This window comes from Thermobia domestica, chromosome 10 (genome assembly GCF_964235325.1).
Source record: "Thermobia domestica chromosome 10, izTheDome1.hap1.1, whole genome shotgun sequence".
In the NCBI taxonomy this organism is placed as follows: Eukaryota; Metazoa; Arthropoda; class Insecta; order Zygentoma; family Lepismatidae; genus Thermobia; species Thermobia domestica.
In genome coordinates, this window is record NC_137463.1 from 19,367,065 (window position 1) to 19,391,798 (window position 24,734).

A 24,734-nucleotide genomic window follows, 5' to 3' on the forward strand; every position below is an offset into this window, starting at 1 on the left:
GTCTTAGGGTCATACCCGAACACGTAAGTTTTGTCACCAGTAATGATCGACATGAAGGACGGGTCATCAATGTCACGCTTGGCAGACTTCGATACGGTGTTCCTTCTGTTCCTGGGTCAGCAGACGGGACCAACTTGACAGCAACACAGCGCATGTTCAAATCACACGTAAGGATTGTGTGTACTGTTCTATATGACACACCGACAATCGCAGCAATGTTGTAAATTTTTCTCCGACCATCCTGAGCACAAGTTGCCCAATGGTTTTAAACATTTTCGGGTGTTGTGAAGATCGTCCTGATCTCTCTTCGTCTTCCAGTGATGTTCTTCCACTCTTGAAGATCCGTGCCACTCAGAATACCTCGAACGATTCATTGCAGCATCGCCAAAAACTTGCTAAATCATATCAAGCGTCTCTGTGGATGATTTGCTCAGTTTCACACAAAATTTCACGTTCGCTCGTTGTTCTAACTTGCTATCCATCATCATATCGCAGACGCGGTAATGTACGTAGTCAGAATAGACCAGCTGCACAGTTCCCGATGTAAACAGGACGATGTCACTTGGCACACTGACTTATGAAGGTCAGTGCTCCCTGTGCCTATGCGTGCAGCCTTGTTCTTCAATCTGTTGGCTTGTTACAGAACTAGTCTCGAAATTTTTTGATACCATCTCGTAAGTTAGATATCTTTTTAACTTTCTATTACTTCTGAAACAAAACTTAAGATTTTCTTTTTCTTTTTTGGAAGGATCATTGCTTAAATCCATACATTTTCATTTGACATTCAATATCCGGACTCGAGTGGTATTGAATTTCGAAATTGCCTGGTTTTGGAGAGTTATATACGCTGTATATATATTTAACAGAAAACAGCTACCTACATAATCCTTTAAAGAAAACAGCAAAGATGTTTACGTTTTACGCCACTTTTTTCTGTGCTGAATCCATAATGGAACTATACAGTAGCAGATAAATGATAAAGGAAATGAATGAGCAGGAGTACTTCTTAATAGATGCAAGCAATACCCATCAATTGATTATCGACTGTACTGCCATCAAAACATAAAGGGCGGCTCCAGAAAATAGTAGCACGCCAACGCGAAAAATTTTAAAATGCGCTCTGAAGTCTATGCCAAAAGTTTGAAGGAACCGAATTATCGATGGCCGTATTTGTGAACTTCTGTTTTACTTCACCAACTCAGTTCATTCGTATAAAGATGTGACTACATCGATGTTGCCAGTTCGGTAACCATAGCACGAGTTCCGATGACTATTAAGTAGGAAGTTTTAAAAGGATACATATGCAATAGATGCAATGTATTCTAATTAGGAGAAGTCCTCGTTCTTCGCAAGGGAAAGATAAGGTTTTAATAAACATAAAATAGGAAACCTGAATATTTTAGAAATTTTTGAAATTTTTCTCCTTTAGAAACGAACTTTTTGAAAACGCTAAAATATATATTCCCTTAATTTTAAACAAAGTAACAATATGTGCCAACGCTCTAACCGCTGACGGATCTCTGAGTCAGAGGAACATGAGTGCCCGTTTGTACTCACCAAATGGTGTTGGCATTGTGGCGTCTGCCTAGAACTGTGAGGATGATGGGTTAGGTTACTTGAATAAAGAACTGGCGAACTTCGGTCTAATAAGCTAGCATTAAAGGCAGAGTGACGCGATATGCTGACTACACATCAGTGCAGAGGTATGAGTGCCACATGCCGGCTGACTGGTCCAGTTCGGCATATCCTCGCATAGGCCATTTTCTGAATAAAAAAATCGGGAATATACAAACTGCACATCTTTCCCCGTGTAGGAGTGGAATTTTCGTAAACGCTAAGATACGTGTTCCGTTATTTTTTAATCTATAAATTGAATTTTACACACCTAATTTAAGCATATCCTTCTGGTTCGATGCCAGCTCGCGCTAAGCTGGCTTTGTGGTTGACAAACACGGTGTGAGTGTGTGTGTGGGGGGGGGGGTTCTCGGGGTTCTCCCATATCTTCCTACTTTCTTCATATGCCGAATTTCATCTTCCTAATTGCAGGATTTCTTCAGACATACTACTCTTGAGGGGGAAGAAATGAACTTTTACCCCCATTTTAGGATACGAATTTTAAAAAAAAATCCTTTCTTATAGCGTGCTTTCGCGACAAAAAGATTTACTGCCCAAATTCCACATTTCTAACTATAATACACAGATGGGTCAGCATTGATGAGCGGGGTCTCTTTTATATAATTAAGATGGAAAATGAACAGAGCTAGACAAGTCTGCAATTAATCGTTTACGTATAGTTTCAAGTTATGTGTCTAGAGATTCAATTTATATTCATGACTTGAGTGACTCCCTACGGTGTCTTGATCAATTCAACCGGTCAAAGTGATCGTAAGGTTCTACGAACCAAATCAAAACTAACTTACAGAAGTCTTGACAGGAAAATCACGTCAGATTCTTGGATACGTCTTCAGTTTTCGTAGAGAGGCAGATTTCTAACAGAATATCTTAATAATTTCTGAAAGACGGTATACCTTCATAACTTTGATTCTAAACATTCTGGAATGATCTGTTCATTCTAGGAACTTCATTCTGGTGTTCATTCTCTCCCTAATTTAAAATGCTTCGTCCACGAGAGTTAGAACAGATTTGTGATCTGGGTAACTGTTACTGGTGGTTCTTAAGGGTTGACTTTGTACAAGCTTGAGCAGAAATAGTGCAATATCTTAATACTACTGAACTACGAGTGCTCTTTTCGCACCTTCTTAACATCTGTGTCTGTCTTAACTTTTTATCTAACTGCTTTAAATATGACAATTTTACAACTAAGTCCTATAGTGTTTCAGATGTTATATATTTTTACATTTTATATGCAGTTATTTAAACTTTATTTTTTTTCCCATAGGTGATATGATGACCTTGTTAATGAAGAAAGATACATTATCAGAGGAATGCACGCAGTTTTACATAGCAGAAACAGCTTTAGCAATAGATTCAATTCATAAATTAGGTTTCATCCATAGGTAAGTCAGCTTAAATCAATTTTAAATTATAAAATTGAAATGGAAACTATTACTAATTTAATAAGGAGTTATATACCAGTTTCATCATTGTAACTGAATTATAGAAAACTCCTGGTAGATGTTGAAATTTCATTCATGTGTTCTTCGATATTTCGTACGACTTATCTAGATAGCTTCATCGGGAAACACATTTAAGGTTAACAAAATAAAATATAGAGTAAAGTGAAGAAAAAAAGGATGAAATATTTCCTAACTTAAGGAATAGCATTTCGTGATATCTATGAGGCAGTAGTGTAGACGGAGAACGCGAATAAATTAAATAGATGGAATTTTATATTCAGTTGTAGTAGTAAGCAGTTTTCTATGATACAAAAATTCGATATTCTTCGTAACCCTTATATGACAGACATTTTGTTGCAGAAAATTTTCCTCAGCAGTTTGGATGTAGCTCTTTAGTACTCACTATACTGCTGGAGAATTTTATCTGATTTCATCAAGGGTTTTAAGAGTTTCTCTGCTGTTTATATATTGTAATGTTTTATTATTTTTCTGACTACATAACCAATAGAATGTATCGCGCACATATCTTTTTCTATAGGGCGTTCGATTCCCGGTGGAAAAACATTTTTTCAGTATTGATTGAACATTGTAAAGCAATTAGGAAGTTACCTCAATTAAGAGGTAGTGAACACATAAAGAAAGCCTGAGTTTTTTTTTTTTTTTTTTAATTTGTTTCAGCCACACCTCTTATTGACAATCATATTTTGAGATCTATATTAGGAGGGTGTGGATGTCCTTAAAAAATAAGAAACATAATTTCCTCAATAGATGGTTCGTAACAAATGTAGCAGTTTCAAATATTTAAATGTTTAAAATAACGTACACTTCAGTACCTACTTTAATATAGAGCACGAAGTATTAATATTGTTGTTCAACGGAACAAACCGTACACTTTCTGTGTATTTGTTCCTTTTCTATCTGAATTTTCCTTTTATAGTATTAATATAATGTTATACTTTGTTGTGTAGGGATATCAAGCCAGATAATTTGCTGCTTGATGCTAGAGGTCATATCAAGCTCTCTGACTTTGGGCTGTGTACAGGACTTAAGAAGTCTCATCGCACAGAATTTTACAGGGATTTAAGCCAAGCTAAGCCTTCAGATTTCAGTAAGTATTATTCCATATTTTTTTATGTTAACTAAATAAAACAAGAGTGTACTTCTAAAAGTTCTGTGTGAAGTCTGTGGTGAGAAACGGAATAGCTAGCTATAAAAGAACTGTCAGTTCAGTTTGGGGCATACGGTGTTCTTTTGTTAATGGTCGCTTGGTAGTGTTCACGTATTATTTTTGGCGAAATTATGAAAGACTGGAGAAGGTTAAAGATTCTTCAAGTAAAGGTGACAGGTACTTATTTCACATAAAGATAGTTCGAGCGAGTGAAAGAAATTAGATTTGAGTTTAGCGTCCCGTTCAGCAGCGACGCTATATGACACGTGGACCTAACGTGAGATCGAACCACATGAGCTCCCGCCGAAGTGAAAGAAATGTTTACAGTGGCGCTCCCTAGATCAATCAAAAATTTCTCAATCGTAATCCAGATAGCGCGTAAACGAAGGTAAATTCAGATTTGAGCAAATAATTAAATATCATTTTTAATTAAATATAAGGGGCGATTAAATGAAACCCGTTCAGTGGTCATAATTCATGAAATAAATTTTTATTTCAAGCGGAAACTTATACAATATCTAGAGGCGTCTGCGGTTAGCGTGCAGTAAAAATATTATTCAGAAGTCACCATGAGCGTTGAGGCACTTGTCCCACTGTGTCACTAACTTATAAATGCCGTCCATGTAAAATTTGGACGGCTGACTATCAAACCAATCACGCACAGCGTCCTGAACGTCAGCGTCAGTCTGAAATCTCTGACCTTTCAATGCCTTCCTTAGAGGCCCAAAGATGTGAAAGTCACAAGCTATGGATTGAATACTACATGGTAATGCGTCGATCCGCAGCTATTGTTGTATCGATTTACTGATATTTAAGGATCGATTTAATGATGCATTTAAATAAATCATCTAAATTGGTAGTATCTTATATTGCTATTATTTTAATTGGTAGTATAGTGGTTTCTTTTTTTGATTATTGATTTAGGTTTCAAATGTTTTGAAATTAAATTTAGTTTGATGTAAGTTTATTAGATAACAAATTAGATTATTAACAAAGCATCTTACAAATGTTGCAGACATGTTTAAAGTTAATAATTTAAATAATTAATAATTTAGTGCACTAAAGATGTTTGCTATCTTCAAGACAAGTTAAGATTCACTGTACCGAGATCTGAAGGATTTGGTAATTTAATAGGCCTAGCAGGAGACCTCCATGAGAACAATTTAAATACATTTTTAATGCAAGACAAAATTTAATAAATTAAAAAGGTTAACTTATATGAAAGTACTCGTATGAAATACATTCTCATATCTCGATGAATATAGACGTTTGCCAGTAATCCTTCCCGTCTTCTTTCTACCCAACAGTAAAATTTTGGAAGTATTTATATAAATTGTAAAGTACTTTCACTGGCTTATAATACAAAAACAACTAGGATGTTATACATCCTTGTAGTCTATTTTAAAGTTGTTTTTGTATTTGAAAGTTTTTTTAATATTCCAACAATAACTATATGTGTAGTTCTTGTACATACTTAATCAAAAGTTTTTGATATTTTAATTTTAATACAATAAAAATTTTAATATTTCACAAATTGTTAAAAGATGTTAACAATAGTTAACACACTATAGCCTCATTCACCTTCTCATGCGTGTCTTCTGTGGCAACAACATGGGCTTGACCAGGACGGGGATAATCAGTGGTTGTTCACGCACCTTCCGAAACATTCTGGCCCAGTCCACCATTGTTGTTTTGCAGACGCATGCATCACCATACATATCTTTCATACGCCGGAACACTTCAGCTGGTTGACAACCTTCAGCACTCAGAAACTGGATGACGGCACGCTGGTCCTGTTTGGGCGGATTGGGGATCTTGAACGCCATCTTCCACTCGTTATACCTGCAAAACGGAAACACGTATCAACAACATTCCTACACCCAACACACAGGGACATTAGCCATTACGCACTATTAAACAAACAAACAGTGATTACGCCTTCTACACACTATACCAATAATACATGGAACGAACGGGTTTCAGTTGAACGCCGTATGGGTCAAAATGTGAATCGATAACAATTTACAAGCATTTAGTGACAAAATTTGAAAGTGACAGTAAGTGATTTTCTAATATTCTTAATGCAGATTTGTATCTTTAGTTTTAGCATTTTGTATACAAAGCAGTATTAAAAAAAAAAAAAAAAAAAACTCTTAACGTAATATAAACAAAGCATTTCATCATGGCTGTCCTTTTTCTTTCTTTCTTTCTTTCCAAAACAACCTTATCCACATATATTCATTGACAATAGTAACATTAGGAAAACAAATATTTGAACACATATTTTGAGGGATACAATGGAATAAATTGAGTTCCATATTAACTTCTTTAAGAGAAAAGATCATGAAATACAAATTATCGAATTTCATACATAATTTTATTGATACAAATTTCATACATTGTATGTTTTGCCAAGCCCTTATTCCTTTGTTTTTATTTTGGTTGGTGCTGTCTAGGTATCAAAGAATAATAGTGAAAGAGCATTTGTCAGGAAGTCGATAAAGTATTATTATTATTATTATTATTATTATTAGAAGAGACAGGCGTTACCTGAGGGTACTATCGTTATGCTGAAACGTCACATACGTAATGTGTATTCAGGTTTTGAAGAAACTTATGTGAAGATTTGATGAAAACAGTAATTACAACGTATTTTTAAAATACAGATTTCCTTCTTAGATATATATACAAATACTATAAATACTGAACATAGACTATAAATATAGAATACAAATGAATCTACTTTGTTTAGATTTAACGCGGAAAGCATTAAATAGAAATACTTGGTTTTCAATTATAAATAAGAATACTTATTCCATTCTTTTTTTTTTTTTCCTTCTCCTTTACATGCGGTGATAAGCCGATCATGACTTGAAACTGTTGGTTTAGTACGTATTCTCTAAATCACTGTTTCTCAAACTTTTCCAAGTGGGTCACTTTTATCAATCAAAATATTTACGAACCATTCTACTCTTGTTCCTTTTAAAAACAAGTTTATATACATATATGTATGTATTTTAATATTTCGAGGATAAACCAGTGTACTTATACAGTATTTTATTAACAAAATTACCTTGATTTTTTAATATCATTATTATTAAAAGAATTATTTGTATTTTTCTATGTCCACGCTCAGGCTGCTTTGTTTTAGGCATAGGTGTAAGTATATTTACCAGAATTTCCGGAAAAAATAAAATATGAAAGTGAGACCAGTGAAGATAATTAATGAAACATTATTTTGACTGTCTTTTAGTAGACTTATTAATACGAATAAGCTGCATTATGTTTCAGCTTCCAGTCCAATGGATAGCAAACGAAGAGCAGAGAGTTGGAAAAAGAACCGAAGAGCGTTAGCGTATAGTACAGTAGGAACTCCAGATTACATAGCCCCTGAAGTGTTTCTTCAGACAGGCTATGGGCCAGCGTGTGACTGGTGGAGTTTAGGAGTCATTATGTATGAAATGCTTATAGGTAATTATTTTAGACTTCAGTTTTACCTTTCCTAATAGTACTTCTAGCAGGTTTGAATTAATATTTGTATTATAGCCAAGGATAAGTAGGGGCTTAGAGATCTTCAGCATTTGTGTTAATACGAGGGAAATTGTTCATTTATAATATTTATAATAAGGATTTTTGTGTACATATCTTAATATGAAAAATGTTTTTTATTTATTTATTTATTTATTTATTTTTTCATGCTCAAGATGGAGTGTGTATTAAAACCCAAAAATTCTTTGCCAACGCCACTGATAATGAGGCTCATTTTACTCTTTTTAGAACCTTTCTATTTCAAATGTGCCCCCACTGACGCTTCTCGATGTGTGTTTGACCGTACCTTCCTCGAAAGAGGAAGGACAAGTTGCTCTGGTCGAAATCTTTCAATTCTTGATGCGGCAGCGTTGTCACAAAGAAATTATTTCACAGACTTCGCTGCGCACTGTCTTGTTAGCTATTCTAAGTAGCCTACGATCTAACACTCGTCAAGACCAAACGACTGAATGACAAATTACCAACAGCCGAGGTCATTTACTTCTTTTCCCTAAGCAAAGGAAGGGTTTCCTCCGTAAGAGGTTTGCGGGGTTGGGACCGAAGTATGTTTCACATATTTTCCGAGGACTCACTTGAAATAGAAAGACTTTAGTTGGAAATGATGCTGAAGAGATCTTTAATATTTTGCTTAAAAGAAAAGCTAGCACAACTTAACACTATAGTACTATTAAAATTGAAATATTATTCGAGAGTACGCATAACGAATAATTGGTCGAATAACGAATATCCAAGTAATTATTCGGGTAATTTTAAGAGCGCTATCTTACACCTTAAATATACCCTGTAGCAGTGGCGTGGCCAGGATTTTTGTTTAGGGAGCTTAGTGTTGTTATGTATGTGTTTGTCAAGGGAGACATTTAGGATAAACTAGTAATAAAACGAAATATAATAAATTGGTTAATATAATAAATTTATAATAAATGTACAGCTGCATTTGCAAGGTAACGGAAATAATCATAAAAGAAATAGAAAATCTAACTATAATAAATTAATTAAAACAATAAATAATGAGCACCAATTGAGCCTAAGTATTCACTAGTAATAAGTGGCCCAAAAAGTTTTTCATATTCCGAGTTGTTCAATACAGATAAGAACTAAAATATAGCTAGAACAAGTATCAAAGTACGTTGTTGCAACTATTTACGAAAGGAAGCACCTGGGCTCCCCTTTCCTACGCCATTGGCCTGTAAATTGAGTAAACAAACGATAGAACAGCATAGAAATCATTAATGTTTTACAGATTCATTTGGTAAAGATTTATTTAAATTTGTCTATTTTATTTATTTTAGTATTCCGTATTTTCAGATTTGAAATTACTGCAAAATAATTAAATAAATAAATTTTAAAGTCTCATTTATAATTTAGCCTTTTAGTCATACAAACTGTATACTGTAATTTGGAGTAGCTAGCGTTTCCAGGGAGTCATCCATTGTTGGGTATCTCGTCTGACGGTCACTTGTATCGATGGAAATTTTTATGGCGTACTGTTCAGTAGTAAGCGTATTCTTGAAGTCGTTCTATGTTTAAGTACTGAAAAGATGATGTTATAAAAATTTCAGTAGTAGTCTTTCATTTTTCGACTAACCAAACGACCTCAGATTTAAAGAATATGACTCAGACGAAGACCGTGTTGATTACTGATAGGAACGTAACATTATTTCCAGGGTGGAAAAAAATCATGATTTTTTAAATAAAAATAATTTTTGTTGATTTTTTTGATTTAAATCGATTTTTTTGATTTAAATCAAATCTTTCTCCTCGTATAATGCAAGTCGCGAACTGGAGAAAATACATTAGGAATTAATATTAAATGACAATTATGCCATTTAAGTGAAAATATTTTGGTTTAATTTTGAATTAATCCCCAATCGTTAACCTATTTCAATCCCAAACAATGTTTCTTAAGCTTTAAAGAAAAAACGTACAGCAAGGTTTATCAACACAAAACTTTTCTTTTCACGAAAGTTACTGATATTTGGCAGGGGTATATTTTTAGAAAATCGGAAATAGCCAGCGGCACGAAATACATGTCAAGTACATAAATTTCGCCTAAAATTAACTAATTAACTCTATGGCCTATGGAACCCGGAGGTTCAATGCCGTTCACGAAAACTCTTCACTGACTTCTATCCTTAGCCAACTGGATCCAGTTTCTACATTGTATTCCTATTTCTGCGAGATTCATCCCATCTGCGCCTAGATCTCCCTAATGGTCGTTTGCCGATTGGTCTTCCAGTTAAGAATTTGAAAATGTTCCTATTTTCTACATGACCTGCCCACCTGAGTCTCCTAGACTTGATGGCCCTAACAATGTTTGGTAAACCGTATAAATTATGTAGTTCCTCGTTATGAAGTTTCCGCCATACCCGTTCTTCTTGGGTCTTAATATTCGTCCAGGATCTTGTTCTCAAATACTTTCGTCTCAGGATCTTGTTCTCAAATACTTTCAGTCTACGTTCTTCCGTCATAGTAAGCGACCATGTTTCGCAACCATACAGAACCAGGGTGTCTACCAGTCAGGCAGTCAGGGAATTTTCAGGGTCAGGGAAAGTCAGGGAAAAATCTTTCCCAGGCTGTGAGGGATGAAGGAATGTCACTAAAATAGTCATAAATTACAGGTAATAAATATAAGTTGGGGGCGCGCTGGCTCACTGGTAGAGCGTTCTCCTCCGGTGCTTGGGGTCCCTGGTTCGATCCCAGCTCGCGCCGTGTGGATTTTGTGGTGGACAAACACCGTGCTCGTGGGTTTTCTCGGGGTTTTCCCGTTTCCTCTTACTTTTTTCATTTCATTCATCTCTCATCATCACCGTCTCCTTTAGCCTAACCGGCATAATCGTGGGACGTAAAACTGAAAGATTTCATTTTCATGATTTAAATATAAGTTACTTTTCGTGAGTTACACTAAGAAAAAAAAGAATGATAGAGTCAGGGAAAATTATAATTTTGTCAGGGAAAGTCAAGGAATTTAATTATGCTTGCTTGATAGACACCCTGAGAACAACAGTCATATATATTTTAATCTTCAAATTCCTGGAAAAAATTCGTGACAAGAGATTTTGAACTGAATAATAACAAGAATTCCTTGCTTTTAGTCGACATTTTATTTCTTCGTAAATATCGTTTTCGTCTGTTAATACTGATCCTAGATATTTGAAAGAATCCACTTTATCAAAAGTATTATTCGATATTTTAACGCATCCAAAATTTGCCGTATTACGATCCCGAGGAACTTCTATGTATTTAATACATAAATTTCGCCTCAAGTTTTAATTATTTATTTATTTATTTATTTATTTTTTATTTTTTATTTATTTTTTTTTTTTTTTTGTTTCGGAAAGGGGATCGGACCCCTCTAAATACGCCCCTATTATCTAGAAACAAACAGACGTGGACACAAAATAATTTTTGCCTTAAATGTCCATGGTGATTTTTCCGTTCGAATAGTTAATGATTTAAAAACCCTATGTTACGAAGAGAAGAAAGCAGGATTCTCCCGTTACCCGTTCAAAGTGGGATTTTCCCTAATCATCCTTTGCATGATACTAGTTTTCAGACTGTGCTGTACATTTGAGTTTCATTGTACTATGATTATTATATTCCATTGTCGAAATAACAGAACAGAAACGGGATTTTACTTATTTTCACTTTAAATTAATTTATTTCGGAATTTGATTTAAATCAACGATTTTTATTTAAAAAATCAAGTGATTTAAATCTTGATTAAAATCGTGATTTAAATCAGACTGATTTAAATCAATCCACCCTGATTATTTCATCAGTAAATGGTGCGTAAATTAATTGTTAATTATATCAAATATTATAATAAATAGTAGTAAAGTATGTCAAAGAGGAATGTGTACAAGAGATAGAAAAACAATATTTTAAAACCGAACTGGAAGTATCTTTTAACACCCACTTCAAAATTGGTCTTCATACGTTGCAGTAATTTTATTTTTGTGTAGAATCATACCACTGTTTCTTTCATTCATAATGATAATGAAAATGTTGATTATTGGAAAAAAATAATTACATGCGAACTGGTGATATTTCTTGCTTCAGGTAAATTGCGTGGCATTACATCAAAATTATATTATTTTCCTATGATACTGTATACACAGAAACTGTCAAAGTTGCTTTCTTTCGTATAAAAATTCACATTAACTATTTATATGAAAAATTATTAAATTTCATTCAGTTGAAGTAAATATTTTTTTAAATGGATTCTTTGTTTCGTTGTTTATCTTTTTTTACTATATAAAAGAAGAAAAACTTGATATGTACCTGTACTGTACGAACTCTTAATCAGAAATTGATGATGTATAAAGTTGAATGTGAGTGCCAAGCAATACAAATTGAAGCGACGAAAAAAAAAAAAAAAAGTCATCTTTAATAGATCTCTAAATGTTCGGTATCAAGTAACGAAAACGCTTTAAAAAACAAATCACATTTACATCAAACTAAAATAAATATGCTAGAAAGTGTATACAGAAAATAATTTCGTATGCAATTCTCTGTTCAGCAGTATTAATCATGTTTTATAAGTAAATTTTTATTTTCAGGCTACCCACCGTTCTGCAGTGAAAATCCTCAGGAAACTTATAGGAAAGTAATGAATTGGCGGGAAACACTTACTTTTCCCCCTGAGGTTCCTATTTCAGAAGAAGCAAAGGATACTATTCTCAGGTATTCGCATTTAAATAATTTATTGCATATTTCTATGCAGTATTGCCAAAGTTGAACGGATGTTTTACTGAATGTCAGAATTTACTTTCTAAAGTGGATACTTATGCAGATAATGATTGATTGTAAATTGTATGTGTAATAGTGAAATAGCTTTGTAAGTAATATTTTATGTATAGTATGGCCGGTAGAATTACTACCAATAAGAATGGTTCAACAATAAATAATGCTGGAATAGTAGGGTTTCGAATTTCTGGTACAGACGTTCATTAGGAATCACATCTTTTGACTATATACTGATATGCATGTACGTATGAAACATTGAATGGGATGACAAGGGCATTGTGTACAGTGCAACGAGAAATTCCTTATTATTTTTAGTTTAGTGAATAAAGTCTTGTCATTCTAATATAGAATATAAGCAATTGATAGAAACTGGTTCTGTGGTGGAAAAAAAGAATTCTTGATGGGTGATTCAGTGTCGTCTTCCAGAATAGTTCAGTACTGATGATAAAAAAATAATACTTCATCTAATCACAGTTGCATTTCTGGAGCCATCGATTGTGACTGCATCCAGTCTAACACTAGCACCAATGTGATGGAAAGATAATCCACAGTCACGATGTGCTACAAGTCTTCCTATGATCAAACACAGAGGCCTACTGAAATTGTGCTGTATTCATTTGCCCGTCACACCCACTACTCTGTGGCTTATCTCTGATTGCTGTTCCCAGGAGCATGACCGCTCATTGCTGCACTACTAACCATTCTATCCTCTACACATTCTGCAAATGTGGGATAAGTCTGTTGCCTCTTTCTTGGTGTTGCCTTTTAAATTTCCAGCAGTATATAGTATTTATCGTATCGTATTCTTTTTTCAACTAATAGATGCATCAGTAGGTTAACCAGTGGCGGCTTTAGCGGGTAAGCCGTGTAGGCACGGGTCTATCCAAAAATGTGAAAAATATATAAACGCTAAAAGATACGATAAAGAGGAAATATATTTTGCACTATTTATATTAATGGTAGATAATTATTTAATAAACCACTACTGCAAAAGTAATTTCCTACTGTCATTAATCAATTAAATGTGTATATGTATCCATAAGCGAGGGAGTGGGCCTACCCAAAATTAAAATCCTAAAGCCGCCCCTGAGATTAATAGTACTTATTTACATGTGGATCTTTTTTTGATTGATTAGAAGATGAATCGCAGGGAAGAGAAACTACACACATTTATAAACTTGAATTGGAATAAGATATTCATACCGTTATGTTTACATTGCAGCATTTCCTAATGTTTCTGATGTCGCGGACCCCTTGTAGCAACTATTAATTCTCTGTGGTCTCCCATGAAATCAGAAATGATTTGAAACAATATATTTCCATACCATAAAAATATATTTACATATCATATGTTAAATTACATTTTTACAACACTATGTTGTTTATGACTATGCAGTACTGCCATAAATGGAGCTCTTCGAAAAAATACGATCACACCAGGTAGATTAAATATCATGAATTTAACATGCACCTCATGTAAGGGGTGATGCATCTTTCAGCCCAGGTTGGTGATTTTGATATTTCTTCTGTTATCATTTGTATTCTCGATTAGTGTACGCACCTTTGGCGAAGGAGACTCGGCTTCGATTCCCGACGGGAGCTCATGTGGTTCGGATTCCACGTTTAGCTATAGGGCTACGTCTCATATAGCGTCGCTGCTGAAAGGGATGTTAAACTAAAAATCAAATCTCTTATACCTTGTATTCTATTCTTCTCATTTGGTTTAAATCTAGGTGAGGTATATTGCAAATATTTCAGGTGTGAGCAATGTAATAAGACCAAATTTACTGAATATAAAGTGTCCTGCGGACCTCCTTTCAGACTTCCGCGGTCCCTCGGGAATCTATAAAACATAGATTGGGAAACACATTTGTATTGTGTATGTCCATAATAATCGTCTAGGAAAATTCAAGAGTCCCATGTTAATGATATAAACTTCTAAAAGAAAGAACTTAAAATGATTCTTTTAATTATTTGATCCATAATTGAATCAGTCATTGCGAAAAGGCCATATGTCCATCCCCACCACATTTTCATTTTAGTGCAAAATCAAGATGTACGTGAAGAAACGTGCATCCCCTGTGAAAAGACGAATTGTATGGTCACTTTATGTTACATATTGTACACTATTGCCTCAATATCATCGATGCCATTGTACACGTCGAGTTTGCAAGCCAAAGTTTTTTTTTTTTTTTTTTTTCTCAATCATTTACTGTGGTGAATATATGGCCTTTTCGAAATGACTAATTCAATTACTGATCCAGTTTCTTGTATATTTTGTGTAGGTTTTGTTGTGAAGCCGAGAGGCGCCTTGGATCTCAGCGTGGAGTTGAAGAATTGAAGCCTGCCCCGTTCTTCCGTGGCGTGGACTGGGATCATATCCGAGAACGTCCTGCAGCAATACCCGTGGAAGTGCGATCCATAGATGATACATCTAATTTTGACGAATTTCCAGATGTGGATTTGAAAATTCGTAAGTTGATCAAAAATTGTTCAACTGCTCAAATAAATATCAGAGAATTTACTTCAGTGCAGATCGTCATTTTTTGCTTTGAGATTAGGTAATAGGTGTTTTTTTTTCAAGATACTAATATATTGAGAGCTTCTGTGGGTATGAATGATAGAGCAGTGCATGAGATACTAATAGGAAAAAGAATAAGCTTGCTTTAAATCACATTGGCATTCGCATGCTTTTTAAGATGGAATAGAATAGGTGACTGGGTCGAAACGAACTATTGCTGCGACATACGAGTAAAAAGAAGTAAACTTGCTTCAGTATTTTAGCACATACTAACTGATTGTGTACTGTTGCAGGGCAGGGAAAATTTACTATGCGCACTCACGCTCGCGTGGAGAAAGGGAAAATCAAAAATCGCTTAAGCGTGTTGCTGGGATTTTGGTTTCGGCTTGTCAGTCATCTGTGGTACATTTAAGAAAGGATCTATTTGTTTTCAGGAGAAGTGTCGGCAAATGTTTTAATATACGAGTACCCGTAGCACACATCTCGGTGTCTACTTACGTTACTCGAATTGATCGTAATTTTGTCGCTTTTACTCGTTTATATTTTTAGCGGCCAAAACTAGTGAATGTTCTCGTGGAAATTTCGGTAAGCATGTTCGGAATGAATGAACGGCACAGCCGACAGAAGTTCCGTTGAATTCGTAACACAATTTTAAACTTTCTTATGCCATTTGCTAAGTACTGACTAGGGATGCTATTGGATATTATAGTGAAATATTTCCTAAAATAATAATAGAAAAGTTGCAGTTAAAAGCACTACAAATTTCTAAAGCCTTATTTTTGAACATTTTATTTACTTAACCTATTTTAAAAAATAACTAAAGAGAGATTACTCTAAAAGCTTCAACTTAAACTGTTTATAATTATGTAGATATTTACCTTATGAGATTAAAACTACGTATATTTAATACATATTAATATTTATTAAAGGAAAAGGTAATATGAACCACGTAGCTGATGATCTTCGAAGTGAATATACTGGTAAAGACTAAAAAAAAAAATTTTCGTTTGCTTTCCTTCAGACGTCCTCGATGAAGCAGATATTTTTGTGTATATCAAAAGTTTCACTTCGAGGATTACCAAATGTCTAATTCATGTTTATTACATTGATCCTGTGCGTATTTTTCTCAAAAGTGTGTATTTGGCTAAAGCATCTGAGGTGGATTTATAAGTAGTGGCCGAATATAGCAAACATAAGATAGTCCCTAATTGCAATTGCATTATACTTTTTGATAGTTGAGCATTCAGAGGAAATATTCGGAATATAATTATATATGAATCGGACATGTTAGAACTTGTTTTTATGTTTTAGTCACATCTCAGTTTCTCAACGTGACAGATCCTGATGCTCACAGATGTGTATTACATGCTTATTTTGGAAAACAACCATAGACAGTGCTTGTCAAAAGTTCCGAAACGGCTACATATCTTGGGTAGAATGCGTTTTTCTGAAAATTTAAAAGATACAAAAGTTTCAGGATATCAAAAGAACTATCGGATGCCAGTGCCTTTCGAAATGTGTGCGACGCTGTGTGGGCCCATCTGGAAATTTTTCAAATGAGAGCCCCCATTTTTTTATTCCAAATTCGGTATCTACGGAACAAATTAAATCAGAATATGTGCTCCAAGCTGTAGGATGTGAATATCAGGCCCTAAGGGTCGGAAAGACTATTAGGGTAAGAACTCTGAAAAGTTTCGGAACGGCTAATTATCTTGGGTAGAATCCATTTTTCTGAAAATTTGGAAAATACAGAAGGATATCAATAGAATTATCAGAAGCTGGTGCCTTTCAAAACTTGTGCGGCCCTGTGTGGGCGCTACGGGACCCATCTGTGATTTTTCAAATGAGAACCCCCGTTTTTTAATTCCAAATTCGGTGTCTACGGAACAAAGTAAATCAGAATATTTACTGCTCAAAGCTATAGGATGTAAATACCAGGCCCTACATTACCGGAAAGACTGTTACGGTGAGTAGTTTAAAAAGTTCCGGAAGAGCTAAATACCCCAATTAGAATGTTTTTTTTTTTTCCTGAAAACTTGCAAGATGCAAAAGTTGCAGGACATAACAGACCTATCGGAAGCCCGTGCCTGTCAAAATATGTGCGGCCCTGTTTGGGCTACACGGGGCCTATGGTTTTTCAAATGAGAGCTCCCAATTTTTATTCCTTATTCGGTATCTACGGGACAAAATAAATCAGAATATATACTGCTTAAATCTGTAGGATGTGAATATTAGGCCCTACAGGGCCAGAAAAACTATTAGGGTGAGTAGTGTGAAATGTTCCGGAACGGCAAAATATCATGGTTAGTATGCTTTTTTTTCTGAAAATTTGAAAGATACAAAAGTTGCAGGATATCAATAGAACTATCGGAAGCCCGTGCCTTTCAAAATATATGCGGTCCTGTTTGTTGATCTTGCAACTTTTGTACCTTTCAAACTATCAGAAAAACACATACTAACCAAGAAATTTAGCCGTTCCGGAACATTTCACACTACTTACCGTAAGAGTTTTTCCTGCCCTTTAGGGCCTAATATTCACTCCTACAGCTTTGAGCAGTACATATTCTGTTTTAATTTGTCCCGTTCATACCGAATTTGGAATAAAAAGGGGGCTCTTATATATATAGGGTGGTAAGGGACTATTTGAACAAACTTCAGGAGCTGATTCCCGACTCGGAAACCAGTAAAAAAAAGTCCTCTGAAAGTTTGGTCAGTGAGGGATAGTGTCGGCGATATAAAGTGCTAAAAGGGTGGGTAAATGAGCTTCAGAGGGCTGTAATTCAAAAACAACGCAACGTAGAGAGTGCGGTTTAGAACATGACACTCAAAGTCATACTTGCTCTATTGAAACATGTATTTTTTAAACCTCTCCAACATGTGAGCGATGGATTCCCCAAAGGAACTTATGGATTCCCTATAACCTGGCATGTAATCCCTACGTTCTTTTGGGGAATCCCTCGAACACATGTTGTGGAGGTTTGAAATATACATTTTTCAATCGAGCAGGTATGACTTCGAGTGTCATGTTCTAAACCGCACTCTCTACGTTTTTTTTTTTTGTTTTGTTTGTTTGTTTGTTTGTTTGAATTACAGCCCTCTGACGTTCATTTTCCCACGCTTTCGGCACCTTATATCGTCGAAACTATCCCTCATTGACCAAAGTTCCAGAGGGGTTGTTTTTGCTGGTTTTGGTGTCGGGAATCAGCTCCTGAAGTTTATTCAAATAGTGTCTTACCATCCTATATATATATTTTTTCGAAGTGAAATGCAACGCTGATGATATGCAGCATAAAGATTAAATTTCGTCCTTAAATCAGTTTATAGAAGGAAGAGGATTACTAATAAAATTCCAACTGACCAAAGCAGTATATATATTTAAAGATTATATACTGCTTTGGTCAGTTGGAGTTCTATTAGTAATCTTGAATTTTCCAAAGCTACAATGAATAATTTAGAAGGAAGAGGAAAAAAGTATTAACAGTTTATTATAATTTAAATCCTTAGAACAAAAGATATTACTTGAGATTTTTAAGCACTGGTCTTATTATCAATTGTAAAACTCTAGTGAATCTTATATAAGATTAGATACAGGGTTTTTAAAAAGTTTTGTGTGCCATTGTGAAACTAATTCCATGTCATTCAGATTTGCTTGATGCGTTAAATCGCAAACACTTATTATATGGTCTTTCTTCTTACTTTGCGTGTTGTATCCTAACTTACGAGCTCTGGTGAACAAACACCGTGTGCTTGGGTTTTCTCGGCATTCTCTCATTTTCTCACTTTCTTTATTTTATTCATTATCATTACAATCATCTCCCTTAGCCGCGGATCATAATGATGGGATATTTTAAAAAAAATGCTAATTGATATTAAACCAAGAACATGATTAATAGTAAAAGGTGCTAAAAGAAAGTATTATTTCATAAGAACATATATTTTGGACTACTGCTTTAAGGTTTACAACGGTAAATAAAACCACTAAAAGTTGGTTAATAATAACATTGCGGAAATCGATTATGTTAACAATACTATTTATAGTATTCCATATTAAAATCATAAACGCATCAAATCTGGTTGCTAGTAATTCTTTGAAAAAAAAAAAAATATCTGTCAGTAGCAAAAACAGATCCACCTATTTTAAAATAAAACGCTTCAGTTTGAAAATTTGAAATTCTCTGACAGAAAGATTTGAAACAATTTAGGGTGATTTCAATGCCGTTTTTGTAATGTTTTATTCAATTATGCAACTTCTGTTATATAATGAACAAAATTTATCAGCATGTACTGCTTGTTCATAATACATTTCAATTCTCCGTGCCTAAGTCCTATACACGACAAAGAACGTCTTCGTTACAGGTTTATACAACCTTGTTCTATAGAAGGAAAATCCGAAAAACTCATTGCTCTAAGACTAGTCACTATTTAACGAACATTCGACTTACAGATAATAGGTATTTTGATGCTCCATTTTTCAAATAAGGTTATACATTTAAGAAGCTAGTAAGAATATTGAGCTATTAATTTACGTCGTTTCACAAAGTTAGGTATCTTCGATGGAAATCTAAAATATATTGATAATGTTACGCTTTATTCTTTGAAATAGAGTATTTCGGTACGATATTACTACATTCCCGGAAAAGTTTATCCAACGCTGAACACAGTGCTAGTGTCATTCAAATTATCTAGCAGCCAGATCTGCTTGAAGAATTGACAGTTCGGTTCTCATTTCGTAGCGGTTTGCGTCATCCCAACACAAAATGTGCATTTTAATTTGCGATTATCGGTATACCAGTTACAATTGAGTTTTGCACGTTTTGTGTTACGTTTCTTTCCGTTGTTATTGCAAGATCTAATATAAAATTAGGCCCTTTTGTGGTAAACTGATTGTAAACAATATGGCAGAATTGGAAGCCATCCATTTCCTTATTCGATGCAAAATTTCCTGCTAACTAAAATATATATTTCTTCTGGCTGTTGAATATAGTAGTGATACCTGTGTGAGAGCCAAAACACAGAAACACCAGGCGTCCCATTTCGTATTGGTAACATAAAATTTGCTTTTCTGACAGGAAACTACAGATTTGATACAGAATTATGTCTGTATATTGCCAGAAATACATTTCCATTAGTTTTGCTGTAGAAAATGAATGTTAAGACTCAATTGCAACATGCCTGAATTGTCTCTTTAAAAGCTGAAAAATAGATCCCCAAAATAAAGAAAAAATAATTAAAATAATTGGTTTGGATCTAGAGGCGGAAAGAGAATTTTATCAACTGCTTCGGGCAAACCAGCTGGATGAAACAATGGCTTAACATACATTGTCAAACAGTATCCGAGATTTCTCATTTGAAAAGCTGTCGTAAAATATTGTGTAATTCTTTTTCTGCTGTAAGGTGGCAGCATTATGCCTAGATATGATGTGCAATATGAGTGGGATCCGTTGACTAGTTTGTTTACATCTGCTAGTTATATTAGTCGACCTCAAGTTTGTCTTACAATTTTTACAATGAAGAAATATATTGAGCAGAATTTGCCTGAAATTTTGTGTGCAGAATTGTTGAAAATGTTTAAAAAGTCCTATGGTGAATCAGTTTTATCCTAAACCCAATAATATGTGTGGTACAAAGCATTCAAAGAAAACTGAGAAGCGTGTGAAGATTTGCCTCGTTCCGGTCGTTTTTCAGCGTCTTCGACTGATGAAAACATCAACAAAATAAAAGAAATCTTGATGGAAAATCGTCATTCTAGCTTGAAAGAGATGGCCCTGGACCACAACATTTCACGATCCGTACAATACATACAGTAGAATCCTTATTAGTAGTTTGCACATGAGACACGTCGCCGCTCGACTTGTTTCGAAAGGGTTGAATTTTCTCCAAAAAGAAAATTGGAAACAAGTTGCTATAGACATGCTCGATCGGCCCAGATCCTGATCCTACATTCATGAAACGCATTATTACGGGAGACAAGACATGGGTTTACGAGTTGGATATTCACACAAGTCAACAGGTTGCTGATTGGAGAGGGATAGCCAGTCAACAAAGAGTACTACTTGAGGTATTTACATGAAAATATCCTTCGCAAAAAGACTGGAACTGTGAAACAATTATAACGCACCACACACAATGCAATTATTTTGGACGAATTTTTAGCGCAAAATTCAAAGAACCACTGACTTTTTGATCAATCTCCATATTCACATGATACGCCTTTTTCGTCTCCAAATCTCAACTTCACTCATTTGCGTCCATCAGACCAAATTTGCTGAGGAGCTAAATGAATACAAAAAGTCGTTGATATATGTACATTGCTTCAAAAAGGGCATATTTTGAAGGTGACAAAATAAATTTCAGTGATTAATTAAACATTCTGTTTTTTATTACCAAATTCCGGTACTTTTCTAACAATGTATATATTAAGCATAACCACACACATTGATTCCACGTCACTTTTTTTCGTAGTATGAGAAAAAGAAATTTCATTACTTAATGATTCTCAGTAACATCGATTCATTACGTTAAGTACATTTAATTGAAAATCGACAAATTATATCAAATCGAATTACCAAAGAGCTTTGCGTATCGCTTTTAATTAATTACCACTAAAGATGCTATGATTCTAATTCCGTTGTAATTGCGAGATAAATTCTTGAAAGTGTGTGGGGTACCTATGAGGCTAAAAATGCAAAACGTATAATTTGCATTTTAGAAATAATTTCTTATCTGGTTAAAGTGAAGGCATGTTTTAGCAGATCTACTAGCGAAATTAGGCGGGGCGACGAAGTCAGAAGAGGAAAGGTAAGGTATTCTTTTCCTTCGTAAGTGAAGAGTGGACCCAGAATTATAGCAGAGGTACCATATACATAAGAACTAAGTAACTATGATTTCTGTATGTCAATTAATAATCCTGCAATATCGCATTTGGACTTGTTATAGTATCAAAAAGCCATTGTTTTGATTTTGTAATGTATTATTTTAAACTGACTTGATCAAACATAAAATCATTGTAAAAGATAAAAATAAATATTTGAATGATTCGGTTTATTTCATTTATTTTAAATTTTATTCTTTTTAAAAGCCTTCAGCGAATCATATCTTTTATTAAAAGATTAATTCTTTGAAATCCATTGTTCCGATTTCGTTGCCCGGTAGATCATTATATTAGTTTACAAAACAGAAACTTGGATGAGACACACAAGAAAACGAGCCTATTGATTTCTAAACTGTCTCAGAAATTTACAATATGTGGGCGCAACTTCGGAATATATGTGAATAACTTATTACATCAAAAGAAATTTGTAATATATTTAGTTCCGTGGTAACATTTCGAGGGAATGCATTTGGAAGCGGAATAAAATTATGTAACTTTGAAAGAATACCTTATTTCTGACTTTTTGTTTTGAATCGACCATTATGGCACTGAAAGTTTGACCTTCAGTGAAGTACAAATAGCAGTGATGGGAACAAATAACTCGTTGTTGACATCCCCACTAAACTTAAACCAATCAGACAAGCTTCAGTGAGGTACGGTGGTCCAGTGTTAGAGCGTTCACCTCTGCAAAGGGTGCCTTCGGTTCCAAGCCATATGAGCTTATCTTATCCGCATGAACAGTATTGAGTTCTGTAAATTTTGTCGACTTTTTGTTTCTTGCCAATTTCTTATTTCACTAATTTTCATTATTTCATCCGCATTTATCATCCATCTCTTCTGGTCTACAAGATGTAACCTCAGAACGTTAATCTAAAGTTTTCAATTGAATCAATGCTTTTAGCAAAGTATTTTGAGCGTAAGATGTCTTTCCGTTATGTGCATTACATAAGGTACCCTGCTTGAAGGTAGCCCCGGAAAATGTTAGTTTGAAATAAAAGTACAAGAGGAAAAAATGAAATGAGGTGTGACAGGGAGGTCTGAAAATGTCCTATCTAAACGTCTAAACAAAATTTAACACAACGTTGCATGTTCTTGAAGATGTCTGCAAGAATCTCTGGTGTTCGTACCTCATACCAGATGTTCTCCTGTAACTCATCCAGCATGTGTGGTTTCTTCATGTAGTCACGCCCTTTCAGATAGCCCCGCAGGAATGTCAGGTGGGTTCAGATTTGGTAACCTTGGGGCCAAAGTCCTCCTGAAAGTGTTGTCTGGGAAAAATGATACCATTTCATCCATGCTTACGCCACAAGTGTGGCTTGTGAGTCCATGTTATTGGTAATAACTGAGTGAATTCCTGATCATCTTTTTTCTCATGGACTAGCTAACATTCTATAGAAGTTTAAATAAAATCCCTGAAATATTCATAACAACAAACAAATATTATTGGTGTTACCTTCAAGTGAAACACCAGTTATAACTGAAACCGAGCTGCGGTATACCGAGATAGATTACAAGAATAATACGCAATAATAGCTGTTATTCTTCTTAGATCTGTTCTTCTACTCTAACAGGAGATAGCAGTGAAAGAAAGTGCTGTCAGTATAATTTCGAAAAATCAACTTCAATAAACTCAGCTGTAAATTGTACGCCAAGTAACCACTATTTTTCCGTTGCTTAAAATTATCTGTAAAGTGATATATCGAATGGCATTTATCACAAGTTCACATGTAAAACGCTAAAACAAGCTCAGATTCAGAGTATTTTCAGTTCACTAAATTGAGAACACATGCACTTTTAAAAAATCATTAGAAAGCACGTGTTAGCTTGTTAATTGTTTCAGTAGAGATTAGATTTCGTACGAAATACTTTTGCATAGTTTGTAGATCCAAATAATTCCTCATATGTGTTATTTTATTTAACCATATTATTTTATGTAGCATTTGATTGTGCATGTTGTTATACAGACTCTTAAGTTATACATTTATTTCAGAAACTGAGGACCACAATTCTAAACGGGTGGATCTAAATCAAAGTAAGTTTTCTGCTGTTTGTGTGATGTGTGTGTTTGTATGTGAGGGTAGTGTGAGTGTATATGCTGTGGCTGATGGTTTACAAGGGTTCAAACTGGTTTCGAGAAGCGGAAAAGGGTAAAGGTGAATCTATTGACTGATCTGGAGGAATGAATGCGTTGTATGTGCGAAATCTGCACTGAAGTTGTTTGAATATTGGGTTTCAGGTTTAGGTTGTGTGTTTCTTATGTTTAGTAGTTTTTCTTTATTTTAAATTCTATGTACGAATTGAAAACTAGTAAAATTGGTTTATTAAAAAAAACCCGTATGTGAGGTAATCTGTTTTACTTTTGAAAGGGCATTTACAACTACAGTTAAATAAAGTATTTCTAATGCTTATACATATATTTTTTTTAATGTTTTAAATAATAATAATAATTGTATCAGGTGATAATACTTTTAACTGCAACTGTGCGAGCAGCAAGAGTTAATACGTTGTATTGAAATTATTTTGTTAAGCTTTCACCTAATAGTTTTAACACTCTTTGCTGTTTTAATATAGGTAGCCGTCTGCCATGTCTACCTTCGCTTTAATTATCATTATTATGAAGAAAGAACGGACTCTAACAAGCGTGTACAGTTATAATTAATTTGCGAACCTTAGTTACATTGTTAAACCCACGTGTGTATATAGCATTAAAGTTTCTTGAGGTTGAGCACTGATTGCAACTCAGTCTTCATTAAATTACAGGAAGTAAATAAGAAATACTGCAAATAATAATTTCATTATTAT

At 34.5% G+C, this 24,734-nt stretch overlaps 1 protein-coding gene across 3 annotated transcripts in view; it reads left to right on the forward strand.

The window, feature by feature from the left end:
- trc (Serine/threonine-protein kinase tricornered) overlaps positions 1-24,734 on the forward strand; it is a 230,655-nt gene that overhangs the window by 200,452 nt on the left and 5,469 nt on the right. For 2 of the 3 annotated variants that reach the window (XM_081727837.1, XM_081727835.1), the window contains 6 exons: positions 2,900-3,017; positions 4,046-4,185; positions 7,537-7,716; positions 12,354-12,477; positions 14,826-15,013; positions 23,923-23,964. In XM_081727837.1, coding sequence (XP_081583963.1) covers positions 2,900-3,017; positions 4,046-4,185; positions 7,537-7,716; positions 12,354-12,477; positions 14,826-15,013; positions 23,923-23,964 — 792 coding nt within the window. The remainder of the gene's footprint in view (positions 1-2,899; positions 3,018-4,045; positions 4,186-7,536; positions 7,717-12,353; positions 12,478-14,825; positions 15,014-23,922; positions 23,965-24,734) is intronic. The other variant, XM_081727836.1, reaches the window with a different exon arrangement.